At 34.6% G+C, this 18,764-nt stretch overlaps 3 protein-coding genes across 12 annotated transcripts in view; 2 read left to right on the forward strand and 1 right to left on the reverse strand.

Annotated features, from left to right (window-relative positions):
• The window catches only part of LOC117114195 (protein tilB homolog), a 10,749-nt gene extending 8,783 nt beyond the window's left edge, over window positions 1–1,966 (forward strand). For both annotated transcript variants that reach the window (XM_033257785.1, XM_033257786.1), the window contains exons 15-16: window positions 847–923; window positions 1,067–1,966. In XM_033257785.1, the coding sequence (XP_033113676.1) occupies window positions 847–923; window positions 1,067–1,247 (258 nt within the window). In that variant the 3' untranslated portion in view covers window positions 1,248–1,966. The remainder of the gene's footprint in view (window positions 1–846; window positions 924–1,066) is intronic.
• An 11-nt stretch (window positions 1,967–1,977) lies between these two features.
• Window positions 1,978–8,888, reverse strand: LOC117114193 (telomerase Cajal body protein 1-like). 7 transcript variants are annotated; one of them, XM_033257784.1, is made up of 12 exons: window positions 8,833–8,888; window positions 7,170–7,672; window positions 6,893–7,024; window positions 6,083–6,181; window positions 5,468–5,668; window positions 4,706–4,796; window positions 4,463–4,595; window positions 4,097–4,186; window positions 3,887–4,005; window positions 3,580–3,683; window positions 2,844–2,996; window positions 1,978–2,183 (listed from the first exon to the last, which is right to left on the reverse strand). In XM_033257784.1, exons 2-12 carry the CDS (start codon window positions 7,553–7,555, stop codon window positions 2,039–2,041), a joined length of 1,653 nt encoding a protein of 550 aa, XP_033113675.1. In that variant the 5' UTR covers window positions 7,556–7,672; window positions 8,833–8,888; the 3' UTR covers window positions 1,978–2,038. The 7 variants fall into 7 exon arrangements, with proteins under 7 accessions (XP_033113675.1, XP_033113674.1, XP_033113672.1 ...); XM_033257783.1 differs by lacking the exon at window positions 8,833–8,888 and adding an exon at window positions 8,511–8,588; XM_033257781.1 differs by lacking the exon at window positions 8,833–8,888 and adding an exon at window positions 8,233–8,519.
• LOC117114191 lies at window positions 8,577–16,974 on the forward strand. 3 transcript variants are annotated; one of them, XM_033257776.1, is made up of 11 exons: window positions 8,577–8,708; window positions 9,571–9,683; window positions 9,813–9,876; window positions 10,089–10,187; window positions 10,948–11,021; window positions 11,454–12,483; window positions 12,538–13,334; window positions 13,665–13,737; window positions 14,216–14,321; window positions 15,017–15,164; window positions 15,801–16,974. In XM_033257776.1, exons 2-11 carry the CDS (start codon window positions 9,614–9,616, stop codon window positions 15,938–15,940), a joined length of 2,601 nt encoding a protein of 866 aa, XP_033113667.1. In that variant the 5' UTR covers window positions 8,577–8,708; window positions 9,571–9,613; the 3' UTR covers window positions 15,941–16,974. The 3 variants fall into 3 exon arrangements, with proteins under 3 accessions (XP_033113667.1, XP_033113665.1, XP_033113666.1); XM_033257774.1 differs by having other exon boundaries at window positions 11,454–13,334; XM_033257775.1 differs by having other exon boundaries at window positions 8,588–8,702; window positions 11,454–13,334.
• Window positions 16,975–18,764: the final 1,790 nt, after the last annotated feature.

The raw sequence follows: 18,764 nt of genomic DNA on the forward strand, positions 1-18,764 counted from the left end.
CTAGGCCTAGCTTAGGCCTCATGTTTTTGTGGAAAGCTAGATAGTCGTTATGTACCCGACAGTCGGCTGCCTTTATATTTTCACCTGTTTTCAGTTTGCATTCAAAGGGTACATTGCTGCACAGCGAATTGTCGGGGATATAGTACCTTCATATGACTACTCATACGTATACAACAAAAAAAAACGTCGCATGGACTTAGTAAAAAATGGAAATCTAAATGAAAAAACGTTGCATTTCAGCAAGTTTTATAACATTTTACTTTTATTTTAGGCCTTCTTCACAATACCTATGCCTGCAGCAGTTGATTTTTTTGCTGTAAAACCAAAATAGTTTCATCCATGCCGACTTTCCGGTCGGTTAGCGTGAGCCCTGACTGAACTCTGCAGAAACTTCACATCGATCTTCGCATCGCGATGTAAAACAAAATGTCGGAAAACTTTTCTTTGACGCATGCGCATTTGCATAAATGTCTACACACACACACACTACACACAATAAAAAACATAGGAAATAGCAAAAGTGATTACAATAGTTCCTATTGCATTACATGCATAGGAACTAATAAAAAGTTTACTTTTTCATCTATTTTCAGTTTTTTTTAATTAGCAACCCACACATCATAGTGGTATTAGCCTTGTTTTGAATGATTCCCATTAAGAATTGTATGCTATACTATATGTGTGTATAAGCGAATTGTAGGTCTTCAGTTTAAAACTGGATGGTGCATTTCAAAATAAAGTGTAAATAATTTTGATTATTTTAGTACTGTACAGTAGTTGTAAAATGTGACCTTAGTTGTAAAATGTGACCTTAGTTTTTAAAATCTAAATAATCTTTTGTTTCAGCTTCATCCAAGGAAACCTGGCAGATTATTGCCATGTGAATATGGAAATAAAAACAATGATGGAGAAAAAAATAAAAGGTTAGAATTTTTTTGAAGCAATACAATATATGGGGGCTTGCTATGCCAGAACCAGCACCAGTGACCAAGAGAAGAAAATTTACTTTTTAATGTGTTCCTCTAAGTCTAAGTCCTCTAATTTTTTTTTTTATTTCGTTTTTCAGGAACGAGATTGAGCGCTTAGAAGTAGACCCATCAGCTGCAAAGACCATTGACTTGCTAGTCACTCAGACTAAGTGCCTTTCCACTAACAAACCTTATAATGGTAAACGACAGAAACCAGCTATTGAACGTCCAAACAGCCACGACTTCATTGATGACCCAGATGTCCCTCCATTAATATGAATGACTGATAAATGTGGTGCAGCTATGAATTAGTGATCACTGGAATTAGTGGTGCTTGGCACTTACCCATTGCTTTACAGTAGTCTGTGTTGACACTACCAATGAGATGTTTGTATATTTTGAATTTAGGCAGTCAGAGAAAATGTCCCCCTCAGCTCAAATGGTAACTGATCAAGAAATATAGTCACACTACAAGTAAGATTTGACCACAAGAAAGACTGATAAATGTGGTGGCGGAATTAGTGGTCACCTCACGTTGCCATACGGCCATTTGATTTAGTGGTACTTGGTATTAACCCACTGCTTTACAGTAGGTTGTGCTCACACTACCAGTTAGAGGCAAGTGCAGGATTCAGAATGATCAAAGGATCAACTGATCAAGAAATATAATCATACCACAAGTAAGATTTGGTACCTGTAGCTTTTAGTGGTGCAATACTACCAATGCTCAAAACTTTAATTGAAAAATGCCATAACAAATACATTATGTCTCTTTTATTTATATCTCGTCGTACACATTCAATAGCAACTGTACTTGTAAGCAAGATGTTGGAAGTACTATTAGATAGTGTGTAGAATGTTTTACATATTTAAAAAAAAAAATGTATAGTTATATTCAGCATTATAAAACATAAAAGATTAAGAGAGTAGTTTTAGCAACATCGTTTGTAGTTGTGTTGTCATGTGAGTCTTAATAAACAGAAAGTTTATGACTACAATACTGCAAACACTTTTTTAGTAATATTTATTTGGGGTATTTTCAAAGATTTAAAATAAAATATACAAATTACTCAACACAAAGACCACAGACGTAAACAGTTTTCAGATGTATTATCGGACACAAGGTCTTCGTCTTGTTCATCCGCATCCAACATAGGGGTCAGGAACTTCCTTTGACCTGAAGCAGTTGCTATCATTGGCATACTGGGATGGTAACTGTAGAAAGATTTGAAAATAGACGTTAATATACAAATAATGAATGTTTGTGAGTGCAATGGGAAGAATATTTTCATGAGTTGAAAGATTGACTGTTCCATTCAACGAGGCGGAGCACAGTTGAATGGAACAATCGAACTTTCAACTCATGAAAACGTTCTTTCCATTGTACAAATAAAAAACATTATTTGTTTCATAAAACACCTAACTAGATCGGTTCGGCTTGCTAGAAGTTCAGCAAGAAGTAGGCCTTTGTAAGGTTATACCTGCAGGTGGTGTGACATTTCATGGTTTTAACCCTCAGGAAAAGTCAGTCCCGCGTCTTTAACCAATCAAAAGATTGTATTAGGTTGAAGTCATTTCATATTCATAGGCAACGTTGCAATGGATGACGTAACAAAATTTCAACGATGAGCGATGAAATGGGCTAAATAACTAATGTCACATTGGTTCAAAACCAACCAATGAAATTACTGGGATCTATTTAGGTGTGTTATAATATATGTTGATTGATTGATTAAATACAACTAAAATGTTGTACCGTCTTTGAACAAAATATGAGACCTAAAATTAAGCTACCAATTTTAGATCCAGTATAATCATTGTGAAGACGACTTCATTTGTTCAGGCTTCCTTGTATTTTGTAATCTGTTATCTTACCTGATGCCATTTGCTGCATCACTGTGTGAGATGAATGAAGTCAGAGGTTGAATAGTTGGTTCTTCATACATACTAGGTGATGTCGGAGCAGAAGTTGTGTCCCAAACAGTCACATGTCCTGACTGGTTGCCGGAGATCAGGAACTGGCCAGTACTAAAAATGATAACCATGACTCAGTAGTGAAATCCTCTTTCATGTGATACCATAGAGCTATTAAACAACTAGAGTGCTGACAAGATGGCGAAGCAATGCAGAGTTATGTATGTGTACCATCCAAGATGGCCGTCGTAGTAAAGCGCCACCTTCAGGCTTAGTATACATATTATTACCATAAATAAGCCCTCTGACTGACTATTAATTTCATTAATGATAATGAGTGATGGTAATAACAAATTATAAAAATATCCTAGCCAAAACGAGGCCAAGTGGAGCATCTTATTTAAAAATAAAGTTCCAAGGAATGAAAATTAAAATTGTGTACATTACAGTTTCAAACATACAGGTAACTAGATATACTGAACTTTCTGTGAAAATTGGGGGCGCAATTGTAAATGATGGTGCTTAGGCAAAATTTGATTAGCTGAATCTATGGCAGCCATCTTGGATGGTACACACACACAGCTCTGCGTATTTTCAACATCGAATACATTGCAGTTAGCGCTCTAGTATTCTTATTATTAACTCTATGTGTGATACTCAGTACAGTAAATTCTTTAAAAAAAAAATATATACATACCTATCAAGGTCAAAGTACATTCTTTGGTTAGTGGTAACCTCGCGCTGCATTCGGCATAAAATCACTCCAGGTTTACGAACATCCCAACAGAGAATTTCTGGGTCCTGTAAAATAAAGTGGTAAAGAAATATTACGTAACATAATCAAATGCAGTACAGTATTACTACAGTGTAGACAGGAACTTTGTCTATTAAAATTGTAATCTGATAAATTTCAGAATGGGGTAACTTTATTCTGAATTTATGACAACTCCGCATTTCACATTCAATATTCTTTTATAACATATACCGGTAACAACTAAATTTACCACTCTTGCTCCACTGTACACCTTCGTACCATCTGGTGAGAACATAAGCTGTGTCACACCCCCAGCATGGCCTTCTAGTACACAATACTGTGTCCCAGATGATTCGCAGTAAATACCAACTAGAATGGAAACAAGTTCATTAAAGTGAAGAAAATATTCTTTTTGTATTAATATTTTGTTATATATTTGAAATCCACAGCAGTTACTTACTTGACTTTGAATATGAACCGGCTGCATAAAGATTACCACTCGCGTCCATCGCAAAACAAGAAATGATTCCAGACTGGCCGATCCCCTTTACTGCAAATGTTTTCAACAAGGAAGACAAGTGAATCACATGTAAAAAAATTAAGAATGAGAATGATAACGACAATTTTTTTTTTTTTTGTGATGCACCAAGCTGGTGCCAATGAACACAACTGTTTTCACCAGAAAACCTAATGTAGTACTGTACTTGTTAATGCTTCATCTATACTGCCATTTTTATCACTCCCAAATGCATAATCATATGTTTTATAGGGCAAGTCTGTGGGATCTGGTTCTAGTGTGAGGAAAGAAATAGGTAAAATTCCTTACCGAGTGTTGGTCTTGCCTCAAAATCTCTCCCGGGCCTGTCCGTATTAAACACTCGGACCATCTTTTTAAAGCCAGTATATAGTTTTGAACCATCAGGACTAAAGGCTACAGAGAAGGCACTTGTAACCTCATCCTATAAGAAAGTTAGCCAGTTCAATTTAATTGTTTTATTCTACTTGTTACTCAGTGTGTAAATAATGAAAACAGACCCTGGAAACTGAGAAACTACAAAAACAAACTTACAAGATGATTGTAGGCTCTGTAAGTGCATCTTAGCTCCTCTGTGAAAGCATCCCACATGTGGATTGGATGGTCTCTTGAAGTTGACACCAAACTAAAACATGAGAAAAGTAGAATTAAATGAAGACAAAAAACTTGGCCAGTGGTGTCTCCAGAAATTTGCCAATGAGGGGTCCAATATGACCAACAGCAGGGTCCCGGAATAAAAATGCCTAGTAGGGTTCATGGGGAGAGTTTTTATTGCTTTTTATGGCCCAAAATTGTGCTTTTAGACCACAATTTGGATAGGAAAATTAATATTTTTCGTTGGCCACTTCCCTGCCCCCACTGGTGCCACTACTGCACATGGCTACAGTTCACATGCAAATAGATATTTGATGCAGTCTCATGGTTGTTACCATCTGGTGGCACAACTACGGGGTGCCCAGGGGGGGCCGCACGCCCCTCCAAAAATTAATTGCGCCCTTAGTCGCTCCCCCACCAACGAAAAAATCATTGGCAAGCAGTTAAAAATCACCTAAAATCACATTATTTTGCAAGTTAGCATCCCTCAATAGATTGCCAAGCCCCCCACTTCACTTTCGCGCGCGCCCCCCCCATTAGCTCCCCTTTTTCAAGGCTTCTAGATATGCCACTGCTGCCATGCTCTATCAATACTAAACAAATTTTATTCAGTCCATGTACCCTCGCAATATTTTGGCTGCTTTTCATCTATGAATAATACTTAAGTGTTGTCACTGTTAGATAAAAAATAAAATACAGTACCATGCAGTAGATGGCTCAGCTGAGCTCATTCCTGGGTACCAACAGTAATCATAAATCAACTCTCCTTCCGACATCTGTAAAACAGACCTCCACTCAGGTAAGTCACCTTCTCTATTTTCCTCCCATAATTCCGAAGGTAGATTGAAAAGTCTGAGTATATTATCATCGCTGTTTGTGAGAATACATGATCCATCAGGAGCCCTAAAAATAAATTCGAAGGTTTTGATATTTCTTCTAATTTTTATTATTCTAAATAATAAAAATAATTTTAGTATTAACATATTTATCCTTTTTTAGGCCAATATTTGGTCAACATATACATAAAGTGCATATGTGCTACATAGCAAAGACCGATTAATAACATACAGTACATGTATATAATATGGCCAACATACTGTACTATCAAAAATATATAAATCAACATACTGTAGCTTGGCCTATAATTATCATTAAAATAGACACTATCAAAATAAATGAACAACAACATAGAAAACTACAAAATTAAATAAATATTAAAAAGATTTTCACAATTTTCTAATCAATTCCCTAATCAAATAATTTAAGATTAGACTTTATTCCTGATAAATTTAAAGTCAATAAAATAAATGATCTTACCATTTACAACCTTTTAGAAAGTTTTCCTTTTTATTTTCAAATTCTGATGTGGTACTTATTAGTTGGTAGGGAGCCTTTGACCAATCAGGATTATAAACCCTAAGGCAGTGAAAAATACATTATCAATATTTCACACAAAACCAATGAATAAAATTTAGGCATCAAATTAATAAAATCAATACCTATGCTAATAGGCCCTTTTCACAAATTGGTAGACATCATGAAGTGATGACAAACATTGCAAATCAGCGGTGCGTAACCAACAGAAATAAGATAAGCTTTTGGGCGATTTTCTGACATCATGTTATTTAAAAAATCATAACTCCATAACGGGGCGTCGTATCCAAAAAATGTTTCCAGCAAAATGTTCTTAAAAGACCAGTCTACACCACTATAAGGCCTATTTATTACTAAAGGTCAAATTTCATTCAACTTTTACCATAATATTACTCATTACCTATTTTGTATTTACAATTATTAGATGAATATGATGCCATTTCCTTTTCGCAGTTCATAATTCATTGAGAGCTAATCATTTTCTGTCTCATTAGAAGTTAATAACTAATATTCTTTCAGGGAGTTAGTGGGTTTCCTGATTTTGTGTCGCTCGGGCAGTGGTGTCAAATGAATAAATAAAAAAAATAAAAAGGTAGTAAATTTAATTACTCTAACTATTTTTTTACTGGGATTGCTGCAGGACTAGCCTCAATAAATTTTAATAATTATTTTTAAAAAATGTTCCACTAAATTGTGCTTGAACATTATACAATTTTCTTGCATTGATGAGTTAAGGTCATGACTATTCATCACCTGGTGTCTACATTTTGAACATCTTCTGTATCCATGGTGACCCATGTCCCTTCATTATTGCATGCTTTGCTGGAACTGATCTTTTCTTTTTCATTCTCTTCCACTAAAACTGTTCTTTGTTGAGCTAATAAACTGAAAAATCAAATAAAATTATAAGAAAATAAAAATTAAGAGAATGATTTCCTTGCCATCGAATTAACAGAAAAAAAAATTGTATGTTTTGACTGTTACTATAAGGTTATTATTGTTAATATAATTCACGGCCATGAATTATCACCTGGAGTCTACAGGTGGCACATCTTCAGTATCCATGGTGATTGATATATTTTCCTCCTCTATATGCCTTTCACTGGAAATAGTCTTTTTTTCTACATTCCCTTCCACATGAATTTTCACATCACTTTTCATCTGTGTATCGTCAGCCTCAGGGTTCACAACATCCTCTGCTTCAAAATTTGCTGAATCATCTCCACTCCTCAAAACATTATCATCTGATATGATAAATGGTCCCTCACTAATTGTTTTATTATCTTTAACAAAAGAAATTACAGAATCATCTGCTTTGTTTTCAATGTTTACGGGAAGTACTTCCATTAAAGGGTCATCTTTTGGGTTCTCAACTACATGATCTTCCTCTGTTTTGACTACAGTATCATCAGCCATGTTGCTGACAGGTTCAAATTCACAATTTGTTAACCTTCAAGCACAGTATGTATAGTAATCTGTGCTTCTCCTGTGTTACTATGGTGACGGTGTATACACACCTTTTCTTTTCAAAACCTGTAAGATAAAAAGAAGTTATCATAGCACAGTTCAGAAAGAAACAAAGGATCTAGCATTATGCTATTCAGAAATTTAGTACTAATTGACTTTTGAAGCTCTTTTATTTCAAAATAATAGGTTAACAAAAATGGGTAAATACTAAACTATAGTATATTCTAAATTTAATTGTTGAGCCTACTTCCTATTTATTTTTTTCTGTGTGTTTTACACAAATGTTATTCAAGCACTGCAACAGTTTGAAAAGCTTTTAATATTTTAACTGCTTTTAATGTTTTAACTCCTCTTATTGTTTAAATATTTTAACATGCCTTTTAACATTGCATCAATGCATAGGTTTGACTGATAAATCTTGTATCTTGAGGAAAAAAACAATTTTAATATCTGACAATTTTTTGTTAAAATAAAGCAGATAAACTAACTAATATCTGATTAAAGTACTATTTAGTATTAAAGTCATACCATTGACAACAATGCCCATAATTCGTTCAATTTCGTTAAATAAATGAGTAGCAAAACCAGTAAGCTAGGCCTACATATACTTATCCACGCATATGCACCTTCCCTGCCTATGGGTGGTAGGCCTCACTGGGCTGGAACAGCTAGCCCTAATCAGACCGAGTTTCCAGCTACGAGTACTAGAGCAGCCTTGGCCTGCTACACTGTAAAACTTGGTTGGCCTAGGCCTAGCGCCTACCCGTATGAATTCACTGTGCAATGACAAGACTAAACTCTACAAATCAATTGAGTATTGTATTCAAAGTAGAAAGGGTATATTCTCAAAATGCTCTGAATGAGCACCAAACCGCCTCATGAAATCTCAAAGAACACTCCTCACCCCACATCCAAATCTAAAAAAACAAAATAAAAACAAACGCAACACATGTGCTATATAGCGCCACCACACATACTCGAGCATCACTGCCAAAGATCTTATAAGATCTTTGATCACTGCAGCAAAACACTACTGGCATCGCGCGCCGCGGAAGTTTTCGAATGTACTGCAACCAAAATAACTACAACTTTGTCGGTAATGGTGGGTAGTCTATACATTAGAGTATTCTCTATTTTCTTTGTGTAAGATATGATATAGGGTTAACTAGGTCGAGACATTAAAACATTGATGAAAGCTACTAGGGCTAGCCACTACGAACCCCTACCCTACTAGGCTATGCCAGACATGTTTCTTCTTAATGGTTGGGTGGCAGACGTTGTGGCCGGGTCGCGAAATTTTCTTTCCTGGACGTTTGTGAGGCAGTGATTGGTGGCGCTATACATTCAACATAACACCCGGGGAGCTTACTACTTGTATACCAACTTTACAGGGGGGTGGGGGTGCAGCAGCCACTCCCTCCAAGACACGAGACTCTTGTGCTACCTATTTTACTTAAAATTATTAGCGACTTGAACTACCATTTACCAAAATCCGGTGTCCGTTGAATTACTATTTACGGCCATTTAACCTACCATATTACACTTGTACTTGTTCTCAATCGTGAATAAAGACCGCGGTTCTGTCTGTTTGTGATCCCTACTTTTCAACAGTAGATTTAGCACTGAGTTTAGCAAAAAACCTCCGCTAAAATCATGTGAAAAATTATGCTACTTTTGATACAGGACGGACGGGGCAGGGACTTTAACTACCAATTTTTCATGTATTTCATACACTTGTGCTACCAAGTCTTTGCAAATATATCTATACATCCTGATACTCTTCCATAAATTCCCACACTTGTGCTACCAAGTCCTCAAAATATCCCCGTAAATTCAGCACCTACCCGTATGGAAATATTTAAGAGTGAGCCCCCCGGGTTGCATGACCAGTGTATTACTTTTTTATTTTGGTTTAATATCGTGACCTACATTTTAATTTGTATATTTTCATTAATTTTCTTTAGGTGTCAGCTAATTCTAGGCTTCCTGGTTTCTTCTCAAATTAAAATGGTGGATCAAGAACTATTCACTACCTACCTCTTCAAACTGCAAGAAACACACTTACAGACTGTGAATAGTAAGTTTTTATACAGTAGTCATATTAAGGTGATGTTTTTACAACACTGACATATAATGCATAATGTGACAAATTATATTATGATAATAAATATTATTACGAGTTTGTCACTGTTTTATTTTTCAATAGAATTGAAAGAAGAGGTTGAACAACTGACAAAAAAATACCAAAAGATACGAACATTTGCAAATGAGTAAGTTCTTTTTATATTGTTTGCACCAACAACAGTGAACAAAGTTGCTCTTGATTGTAAGAATATTATATGTGGCCAGCCCGGTTAAATTTGAATTTTAAAGTGTTTTTTTTTTTTTATGGCTCAAAATTGGATTCATATATTTTGTAGTTTGACGCTATATGAATTATTTTTACAATCTCATTAATCCCCTCTGTTTACTTTCAACAAAGGAATGCTTGTCTTGCAAAGAAATATCACTCTAAATGTAGGCTACTCTTGAAAAAAATGGAGGCGATGAAAACAAAGATGAAAGAACCAGCAAAAGATAGGTGAGTTCTTCCAGGCAATTAGAATAATAATCTACTGTATGTACAGAGGTCATGGCCATGTACAAACATATTTAAGCTTTCACATTAAACTTGTACAATAAACACCCGTCTTTATGAGGACCAAGTTATAAAGCTGCACTGGGCAGCATGAGTGATACCCCTAAATACCCTAAATGAACAGTTTGTTCATAGAGTGCACAGTGGTAGACTTTGTGTCCCTAAAACAAGAACAAATCGTTCCCGATACGCATTTGTAGCCAATTAAATCCACTTAATTAATTCTCGGGCCAGGAGATAGCCATGTGGTAGCGTTTGTTTTAGTGCAGTCGGTGCTGGAGGTAATTATTTTATATATCTCCATGAGTCAAATGATAATAATTAATAATTATATAATATATTACTTCCTAATGCAATGTTCTATTTGTATGCATTTTGTATATAATTTTATTTTTCTTGTACATATTAATATATTAAAATTTTTCATTGTTTATAATAATTATATATATTTTAATATTCAGTACTGTGATTTTAAGTGTTTGTCATTTTTCGAGTGCATTTCCTTCTTTTATGTTGGACAATGAATTATTTCGTATCAGTATCAGTATTCGCACTCTTGGCTGTGGAGAGATAAAGTGCCATGCCCAAGGACACAGATGATGTGACCAACATTGTCAGTATTCTCCTAACAAGAAAATTAATTCCAGGAATTATTTGAGACTATTACTATTGTTTAGTAAATGTCAGCTTGCTTATTTCCCAGAGTGTGCAAACGATGCAAGGTGATTATCAAAGAGCAGCCGAAATCCCACTTGGATATTTCAGTTGTGACATCAAGTAAGTTTATAACATGCATCAACTGGAAATTTGTGAGCTTGTTGATGTTGTAGTTGGTTATTTTAGTTAATTATTGTTGTTGTCATTGTTACATGTATTATTATTTTTTTTAATATTAAGTGTTGTACACATATGTTCCAGTACAACATTTTTCCATCTTTCAATTGGCAGTTGCACCTGCTAATTTTTGTCGTTGGGCTATATTATCAAAAAAATGAAAATGGAACTATAATTATTTTTATTGGTTCTTTACCCATTACTAAATTATCAAAAATTGTAAAAAAAAAAAACTTAAAGCTTAATTGCCTATTTTCATTGCTATTAGATAAGAAAGTACTATTAGTTATGTTTAAAGTAAGCAGTGGTGATGGAAATGTATTAGACTTGTTATGTTTAAAGATTTGATTGAATTGATAAATCTCTCCTCAATAGGTCCGCCCTCATTTGTGCTGTCTTCCACAAATGGAACTAGTAATCCATCTCGTCAAGTCAAGAAGAATAAAAATAGGCTTAGCAGAAAGATTGGCATCAAGACTGAACCATCAGCTAATTTAATGATGTCAGGATCTCCACTTATGTCAAACTTGAGAAACGAAAACTTAACTGAAAGAAGCAGTACTCTAGTATTGAAGAATCTTTGTTCTCAAGAGAAACAAAAAAGTGTTGGTGAGGAAAAACCTAAACTTGTTGTCAGTGACTTTGCTATTAACCAGCAAATTATTTCTGTCCCAGAAACCTTCGAGCCAGACATGTTTTTAGATGTTACATATGATGATGATATATTAAGTTCTTCAGATGTTAAAACTCCTGACGTCAAATTAATAAATGAAAGAACTAAGAACTGGATAAGTGAAATTGAAATTGAAAAATCCACTGTTATAGTTCCAGATACATGTGCTTTCGAAGATGATGATATGACAATGTTAAATACTCAGGGCACTTCACTGAAGTCCCCCCAGTTTTGCAGCACACAGATTGTACCAGAAGTACATGATGTTTTGCCTAAAATAAATACAGACAAGTTTCTTCAAGTCGAGGATGATGACTTGACAGTAATACACACCCACACCCAGGACACGTTATTAAAGGCACCACAATTTTACAGTACACCGACCATACCAAAAGTTAAGAATTTAAAGCAGACCATGAACCGGAACAGTCGATTAGAAAACCATGTCAAGAGGCAGCATGCTCACCGTCGCACTTCACTGCCAAAGTCAGAATCACAGTATCCAGTTGATCTTGTCAACACACAAATTCCATCACCAACATTCCAAAAAGATGTCTCACCTGCTGTCACCAATGAAGACACTGAAAAATGTCGCCAAAATGTCAGCAAAAATCTTATCTTTCTTGCCCCGAAGACCCCTATGGCTGGTGCGCAGATAGGAAATGAAAGTCTCTTGTCTGATACATCACCATTTTTGCTACGAGAATCCAAATGTGATTCCCAGAGAGCAGCATTTATGGACAAATTCAGTAACGAAGGTTCTGACAATTTGCAAGTGAAAGGAACATCCGCTAACACTAAGAAAAGGAAACTTGCTGATGTAGATAAATCAAATGAAGAAAACGTCAGATCTATGAGTTCTAAATCTCTTGAATGTAAAAGAAACAAACAAGAACATATTGTTGACCATAGTATTGCAAAATGGTCTTCTAACCAGCAAGAAGTAGTCAAACCTACAAAAAGCAACTCTGATTCTCCTACTGGACATAAACTTGTGCAGAAAACTTTGACAATGATGAAAGGAGGCAAATCTCATGCCACCTCTCTTATCAAAGGGTCCAAGGGAGGGATAATTTATAGTAGTGAAAATGATGTTTATTTAAAAAAAGCCATTAAGGAATCTCTTCAAGAATTAAAAGACCATAGCACATCAGATTTTAAGAAACCATTCATACCAGCTGATAAAAGAAATCAATGTCAGGAGGACAATAATATTATAGAAAATAATCAAAATGCTGGTGATGGTAGCTTCTTGAATGGCACCATTGATCCTGCCATTGATCTTAGCAACTTTGAGGAGAACACCCCACAACCACCATCAAATTATCTCAAAAACCCAAAATCAACATCATCTACAGATCAGAAGCCTGCCTCTGTTGTCATGACATCTGGTATGGTTTGCATCATCAATGAGGTGCCATGCATTCAAGAAAACATTGGTACTAACGACCTGCCAAAAGAGATTCCTCCACAAAGATTTGATGTGAATACAGAGGAGGATGAGAATCTAAGCCATGATGACATGTTTGCAGGTGATGATGGACCTGAGGCAGATGGTACAAATCAGGACATTCAGGAACCAGGTAATGTTCAAGATAACAGTTTTTATATTAATTTTTTTTTTATAAATGTGTCTCATCAAAATCCATATCACTTAGATGTGAAAATTTAGTACAAAATATTTTGTTATATTGATCATTGTTTAATGAAGTTCTTTGTATGCTTTGTATGTATCATTTTTTCCAGATATACAATTGAAGGTGTATCAAAGTCAGCATTATGTTTTTTTTGGAGCAATTATTCTTCCTGAAGAGAATTTCAACTGATGTGCAAACTTTATGGTTTTGTTGATTTTATCCAAGTTTTCTATGGTTATGATGTTTTAGTAATGAGTACATTTTTGCCTTTTTCAGACACTTCTGATGAAATTTCTAATAAGGATGTGATGAAGCAACCTGCTGATTCTTTTCTCAAGGGTTTTGATGAGTAAGTGATGTTTATAAATGTTAAAAGTGTTGGTAGTGAACATTGGCGGATTTATAAAAAAAAAGTAGAAAAAAGATGGCCATTTCTGGCCATATAGAAGTACTCTAGACCCTCCGTTTATGATGGTCCCTCCCAGGGCTCCCTCTATTTTGAATTCCTGGATTCGCCACTGGTGAAGGTGATTGATTATGAATATAGGGATATAAAGGTGGTAACTAATGACTATGGTGATAGTGGTCATGATGACAGTGGTGACTTTGTTGATGTTTATAATTTGTTGAGGATGGTCGGAAATTATGAGGATAATGATGTTGATCAAAGTAACAAAACATGTATGAAATATGAAGATGATGGTTGCAATGATGACTTTGATGGGGAAACTACTTTCTGTTTTGATAATTTTTTGCTTACCAACAATTTATTTATTGAATATTATACACGCTAAATTATATTTATTTGCTTTTTTGGTTCTCTGCAGTTTGCCATCAGCTGAACTGGAGCCTCAGTATAAATATGTTGAAGTAGTACGTAAACAGGCCGACCGGAGAAAGCTAAGAGGATTTGAATGCAAGGACTGCGAAGCAGTAAGTAAACTTTAACATTTATTTCTGTTAAAGATTTACTGTTTGTGTTGAGCTATAAAACTTGAAATGTTTTGAATTGTTTAGTTTGTAAGTTATTAGCTTTCAATGATAAACAATCAATATTTTTCAATTATTTTTTTATTTAAAAAAACATTTTTTTTTAAACCATATTTATAGAGGTGACCCTTCCAGCATGTCCTAGAAGGTCGGCTAATATTCAGGGGCCCTCTTTAAAAAAAATAAATATTAATGTGATGCTTATTATCAGCGAAGTCTCTTTATTAGGCTAGGGAGTAGCGGAATTTTTAGTTGTGAGATAAAATATGTAAGAGATTTATATCTTGTATTATTTATCTAAGCGAAAGGTGCTAACTAGGCCTTTGTTTAACACGATAATCATTTTGTTTATTAGCATCCCATGGTCTGCCTACCTTTTTCTGATTGTACAGAATATATACTATGTTTTGATTTTTTATTTCTAGTAGTTAAGTATTGTTAAACATACTCATATTCTATAAAAGATTTATATGAATAAATTTTCAAACAAAATCTCATGTTTTTCGCTAGAGTAAAATTAGGCCATTCTTGAATTTTTAATTTACACCTTTCAAAAATATTAAAGGAATATTTTACTGAATATAATATGTTGCTGTTGGTAGCAGAGAGGTTATCGTAAACCTTTTCAATCGTTTTAGTATTTCAGTGCAATGGATTTAACAGACTCGCAGAAGGCTGATCGGATGAAATCATGTTCACGTCATCGAGCAAAGTATTCTCCACCTCCCACGCAACCTCATTATTGGGACGTAGATTTTCCTGATACTGAAACATGCCTCCGTAGAGGTATGAGCCATTTAGTGATTTTACTTCAATTTTGTAATATAATGTGCACGCAATCATTCATTTGATGAGGATTAAAGTAAGGTACAGGAGATTGAATGTTTGAGATGATGTTTGAGAAATTTATATTGTCACAATTATAAGACCAAAAAAAAAATGTTTACGTTTGCCCTCCTCCACCCGCCCCTAACTCACTGAAAAAAATAGGGCCGGAAAAACAAAAAGATTTAAAAAAAGGTTTTTTTTTTTTAGTTTTTTTCTTTACAAATTAAAAAAATGTGAGTGAATTTATCTGTATTTTTTGCCAGATGCCCTACAAATTAGTCTAAAGTTGTTGTCTGATGTAAGATATTGCCATTTTAGGCCTCTGTGGGTTATTTTTATTCCATCTGATGAGTATCTTAAAAAAAATAAATAAAAAAAAAACATTTTTCCACCCACTCCCTATTTATCATTTTTAAAAAAAGAAGGGAAAACAAACAATTTTTTTTGTGTTTGGCCTAATGTGAGTGGTCAGCATTACATCCCACTTAAATTATGGCCCATAAAATAGTAGTATAGTTAGTTGTATTAGGATTCGGTTTTTATATAAATGTACATTACATAAAATTGGGGTGTTTTTTTTTGTAATTTTTGCAGGATATATGAATAATGCCCCACAGATTGAAGAGCAGAAGGAGTCGCCCAAAAAACTTAGTCGAATCAGTAGAAGGAAAGGGTACAAGCAACTTTTTAAAAGTAAAAGTAATGCTACAGCATCTTTGAAACAGGAAATATAAGTGGAAGGCAGACCATCATTTTCATTATTTTTTTATTCAGTGTAAATGCTATATAGGCCTACATCAGAAATGCTTGTGAAGTTTAAGATGCAATAATATAATTATAAAATGTATAAATGATAAATTTACAAAGCTCTTTTTCAATTTCAATTAAAAATAATAGTATTTTGGTATAACTACAAATAATTTGATGATAAAACCACAAATTTCAGTTGTAAAGGACTTTAGAGATTAAGATTGATGAGACAGCTCGAATAGACTCAAATCATTCAACACATTTAAGCTGATAAACTCTACTTTGAAATGTGTTATGTGTGAGAAAAAATTGATAATACTATTACATTACAGTATATGAAATTAAATGTTTGAGGTAATGTTGATAGATGCTGGGTAATGCTGATAGAGATGCTGATGGTACCCATTAATACTGCTGGGTACAGTCTGGAGATGTACAGCCTGGAGTGCCTTTCTCTTTTTCTTACAGTAAGCATTGGGGCTAGGCTGTGCAATGCTTTGAGGGATCTCAACTCTTCTGCACAGTGAGTCTGTTTACTTTCCCATCATACAGTATGCTGTGGCTTCTGGAGACCCCTATCTAGGCTTGGTAGATAAAAGAGGATAAAATTTGTCATCCATTTGAGTGATGACTTCTGTATAATCTTTTAATTTCATGCATATTAAATTAATCATAATTATTAAAAATACTAATATCATATATTTTATAAATTAATATTATTTTTCATAGTTTTTGTTACCTTGTATCTATATGTATAACCATTGTGTTATTTAATGTTACTAACTCCATAGTATGACTTTGACCATGACTTAGAGCGGAAATGTCAACAATCATGGCATGCATAGTTAATTATTAATAGTAGCATCACAAGCATTATTACACTACTACGCTGTGAAATACCAACTGAAAGGTGATTGATCAAAAAATGTAGTTAAAGATGTATACATTATTATTGTACAGTATATGCAAGTATGTTATTAGCAATTGAAAATTAATGTTTAAAAAAAATCACAAGATTTTAAATACTATTTTGTGTAGACTCTGAATTTGATAATACTGTAATTAACTGAAGAACTTGTAGTAAAAAGTATGTAAAATTTGAATTGTTTTCTGTGTCTCATTAGAAGTTGATCCTTTTAAATGAGCAGTTGCATTTTTTTAAACTTACGTTTGGGCGAGACAAGCAGTAAGGCAGGGGCTCCGCTAACTACAGCCTTAACATTGGTGCAGGTTCTGCTGCTTCTCGCCCAGGGTTCGTTGGTAGAACCAATTCTTCTTAGATAAGGATTTAAATGGTGGTCCAGTGTTACAGTACACATTTGGCTTTAAAGAACCCATTTCGGAAGAGTAGGGGGTTACCACGATATTATTATTTATTTCAGCCCCATGGAATGTTCTGAACTTGTAGCTACTATAAGTAACAGCTTACTAATTATTATACAAAATAAATTATAATAATAATGAGACCATCAGTTGCAAACATTAAAAAAAAAAGCTTTTGAGCATTAATATAGTCCGATAACCAAAGAAAGATTGTCATTGGTTTATTGGCATCCAGGCTGGCTGTAGATAAATAGCATACCGTATTTTGAAAACATGATTTGAAACTCATCCAACCAATCATTCATTCGTTACAAATTGTGCTATAGATAGGGTATCTGCCACCGTAGGATCACAACATCCATATTTAAGTGTTTACTAAGTGAGAAATTTAGTGAACGATAACTAGTGACATAGTTTGAACAAAACAAGTTCTCTTAATCTCGAAAACTCCGATGAGGGCAGTATAATAGAGGCAGTGGAGTATATTGTCCCTAACGGCCGCTTAGTGTTTTTACAGCTCTTCATCGGAGCATGATCGGACATAACATTTGCATTTATTGTAAAAAGTTCATATTTATGATGACCCTAATATCCCACCATCCCTCAATACTATTTTATTCTTCTTTAAATTTTAATTTACACTTTACACCATAATTCAATTGTGTACTTCCACTGCAATAGTCTATACAGCTTACAGGCGATTTCTTTCTATTACTTCTTAAGCTCAGTCACACTATCACATATTCTTTGACAAAAAACTGTTTTTGTATACAGGGCGTATCCAGGGAGGGGAAGGGGGGTGGGGAGGAAGAGAAGAAAGAAAAAAAAGAGAAAAGATCATATCTAGGCCTATAGAATAAAAGTACAATCTTTTGGTATAGATTAACGTACATCGGTTATTTTTTTTGCGAATTTTATTTATGAGTATATAATCAATTAATGCCAACATAATATCCAACATAATAATATATCCACACCTACAACACTCATTAGAGTCATTCGGCAGAAAACGTGTTTACAAATTATCGAATATAATTATTTTTCACGACTCCAACAATAGCTACACAATCTAATTCTTTAGATTAGAATGCCGCGTACGACTGTCTTAGTGTTACTTTTTTAAAAACATTTCCTAATTTTGGGAGGGGGGACTCAAGAAGATATACTTACACCAAGCAAGGAAGTTGCCTTGCACAACTTTATCTTTAGACCAATAAAATTCTCACTTAGTCTGCACCTGGCGATGCATTAAAAAAATAATAAAAAGTAGGCCTGATATTTCTATGATAGAAAAAAGTTGTTTGACGAAGAACTGGGGAACGGTGAATGAGATACAGATTTTTGAATATTTAAAAACTGGGGGTAAATGGGCGTAACCGGCCAATTTTACACCTACTGGCAGTGGCGGCACCAGCCGGGGGGTGGAAATGGGGGCTTAGCCCCTATCGGTCTGGTAAAGCCCTCCCACCCCCCATCGGCCAAAGC

The sequence above is a fragment of the Anneissia japonica genome, unplaced genomic scaffold (assembly GCF_011630105.1).
Source record: "Anneissia japonica isolate Jap-2015-1 unplaced genomic scaffold, ASM1163010v1 scaffold288108_len519018_cov203, whole genome shotgun sequence".
In the NCBI taxonomy this organism is placed as follows: domain Eukaryota; kingdom Metazoa; phylum Echinodermata; class Crinoidea; order Comatulida; family Comatulidae; genus Anneissia; species Anneissia japonica.

Excerpts from the sequence above, each read along its gene's own strand:
- LOC117114191 (XM_033257774.1), top strand. The coding sequence starts at position 9,614 with ATGGTGGATCAAGAACTATTCACTACCTACCTCTTCAAACTGCAAGAA. Across the intron at positions 13,738-14,215 it reads TTTCTCAAGGGTTTTGATGA|TTTGCCATCAGCTGAACTGG; the intron begins GTAAGTGATGTT and ends GGTTCTCTGCAG. Across the intron at positions 14,322-15,016 it reads AATGCAAGGACTGCGAAGCA|TATTTCAGTGCAATGGATTT; the intron begins GTAAGTAAACTT and ends CAATCGTTTTAG.
- LOC117114193 (XM_033257784.1), bottom strand. The coding sequence starts at position 7,555 with ATGGCTGATGATACTGTAGTCAAAACAGAGGAAGATCATGTAGTTGAG. Across the intron at positions 7,025-7,169 it reads GTGCCACCTGTAGACTCCAG|TTTATTAGCTCAACAAAGAA; the intron begins GTGATAATTCAT and ends TTGATTTTTCAG. Across the intron at positions 4,187-4,462 it reads TGAGGCAAGACCAACACTCG|TAAAGGGGATCGGCCAGTCT; the intron begins GTAAGGAATTTT and ends AAACATTTGCAG.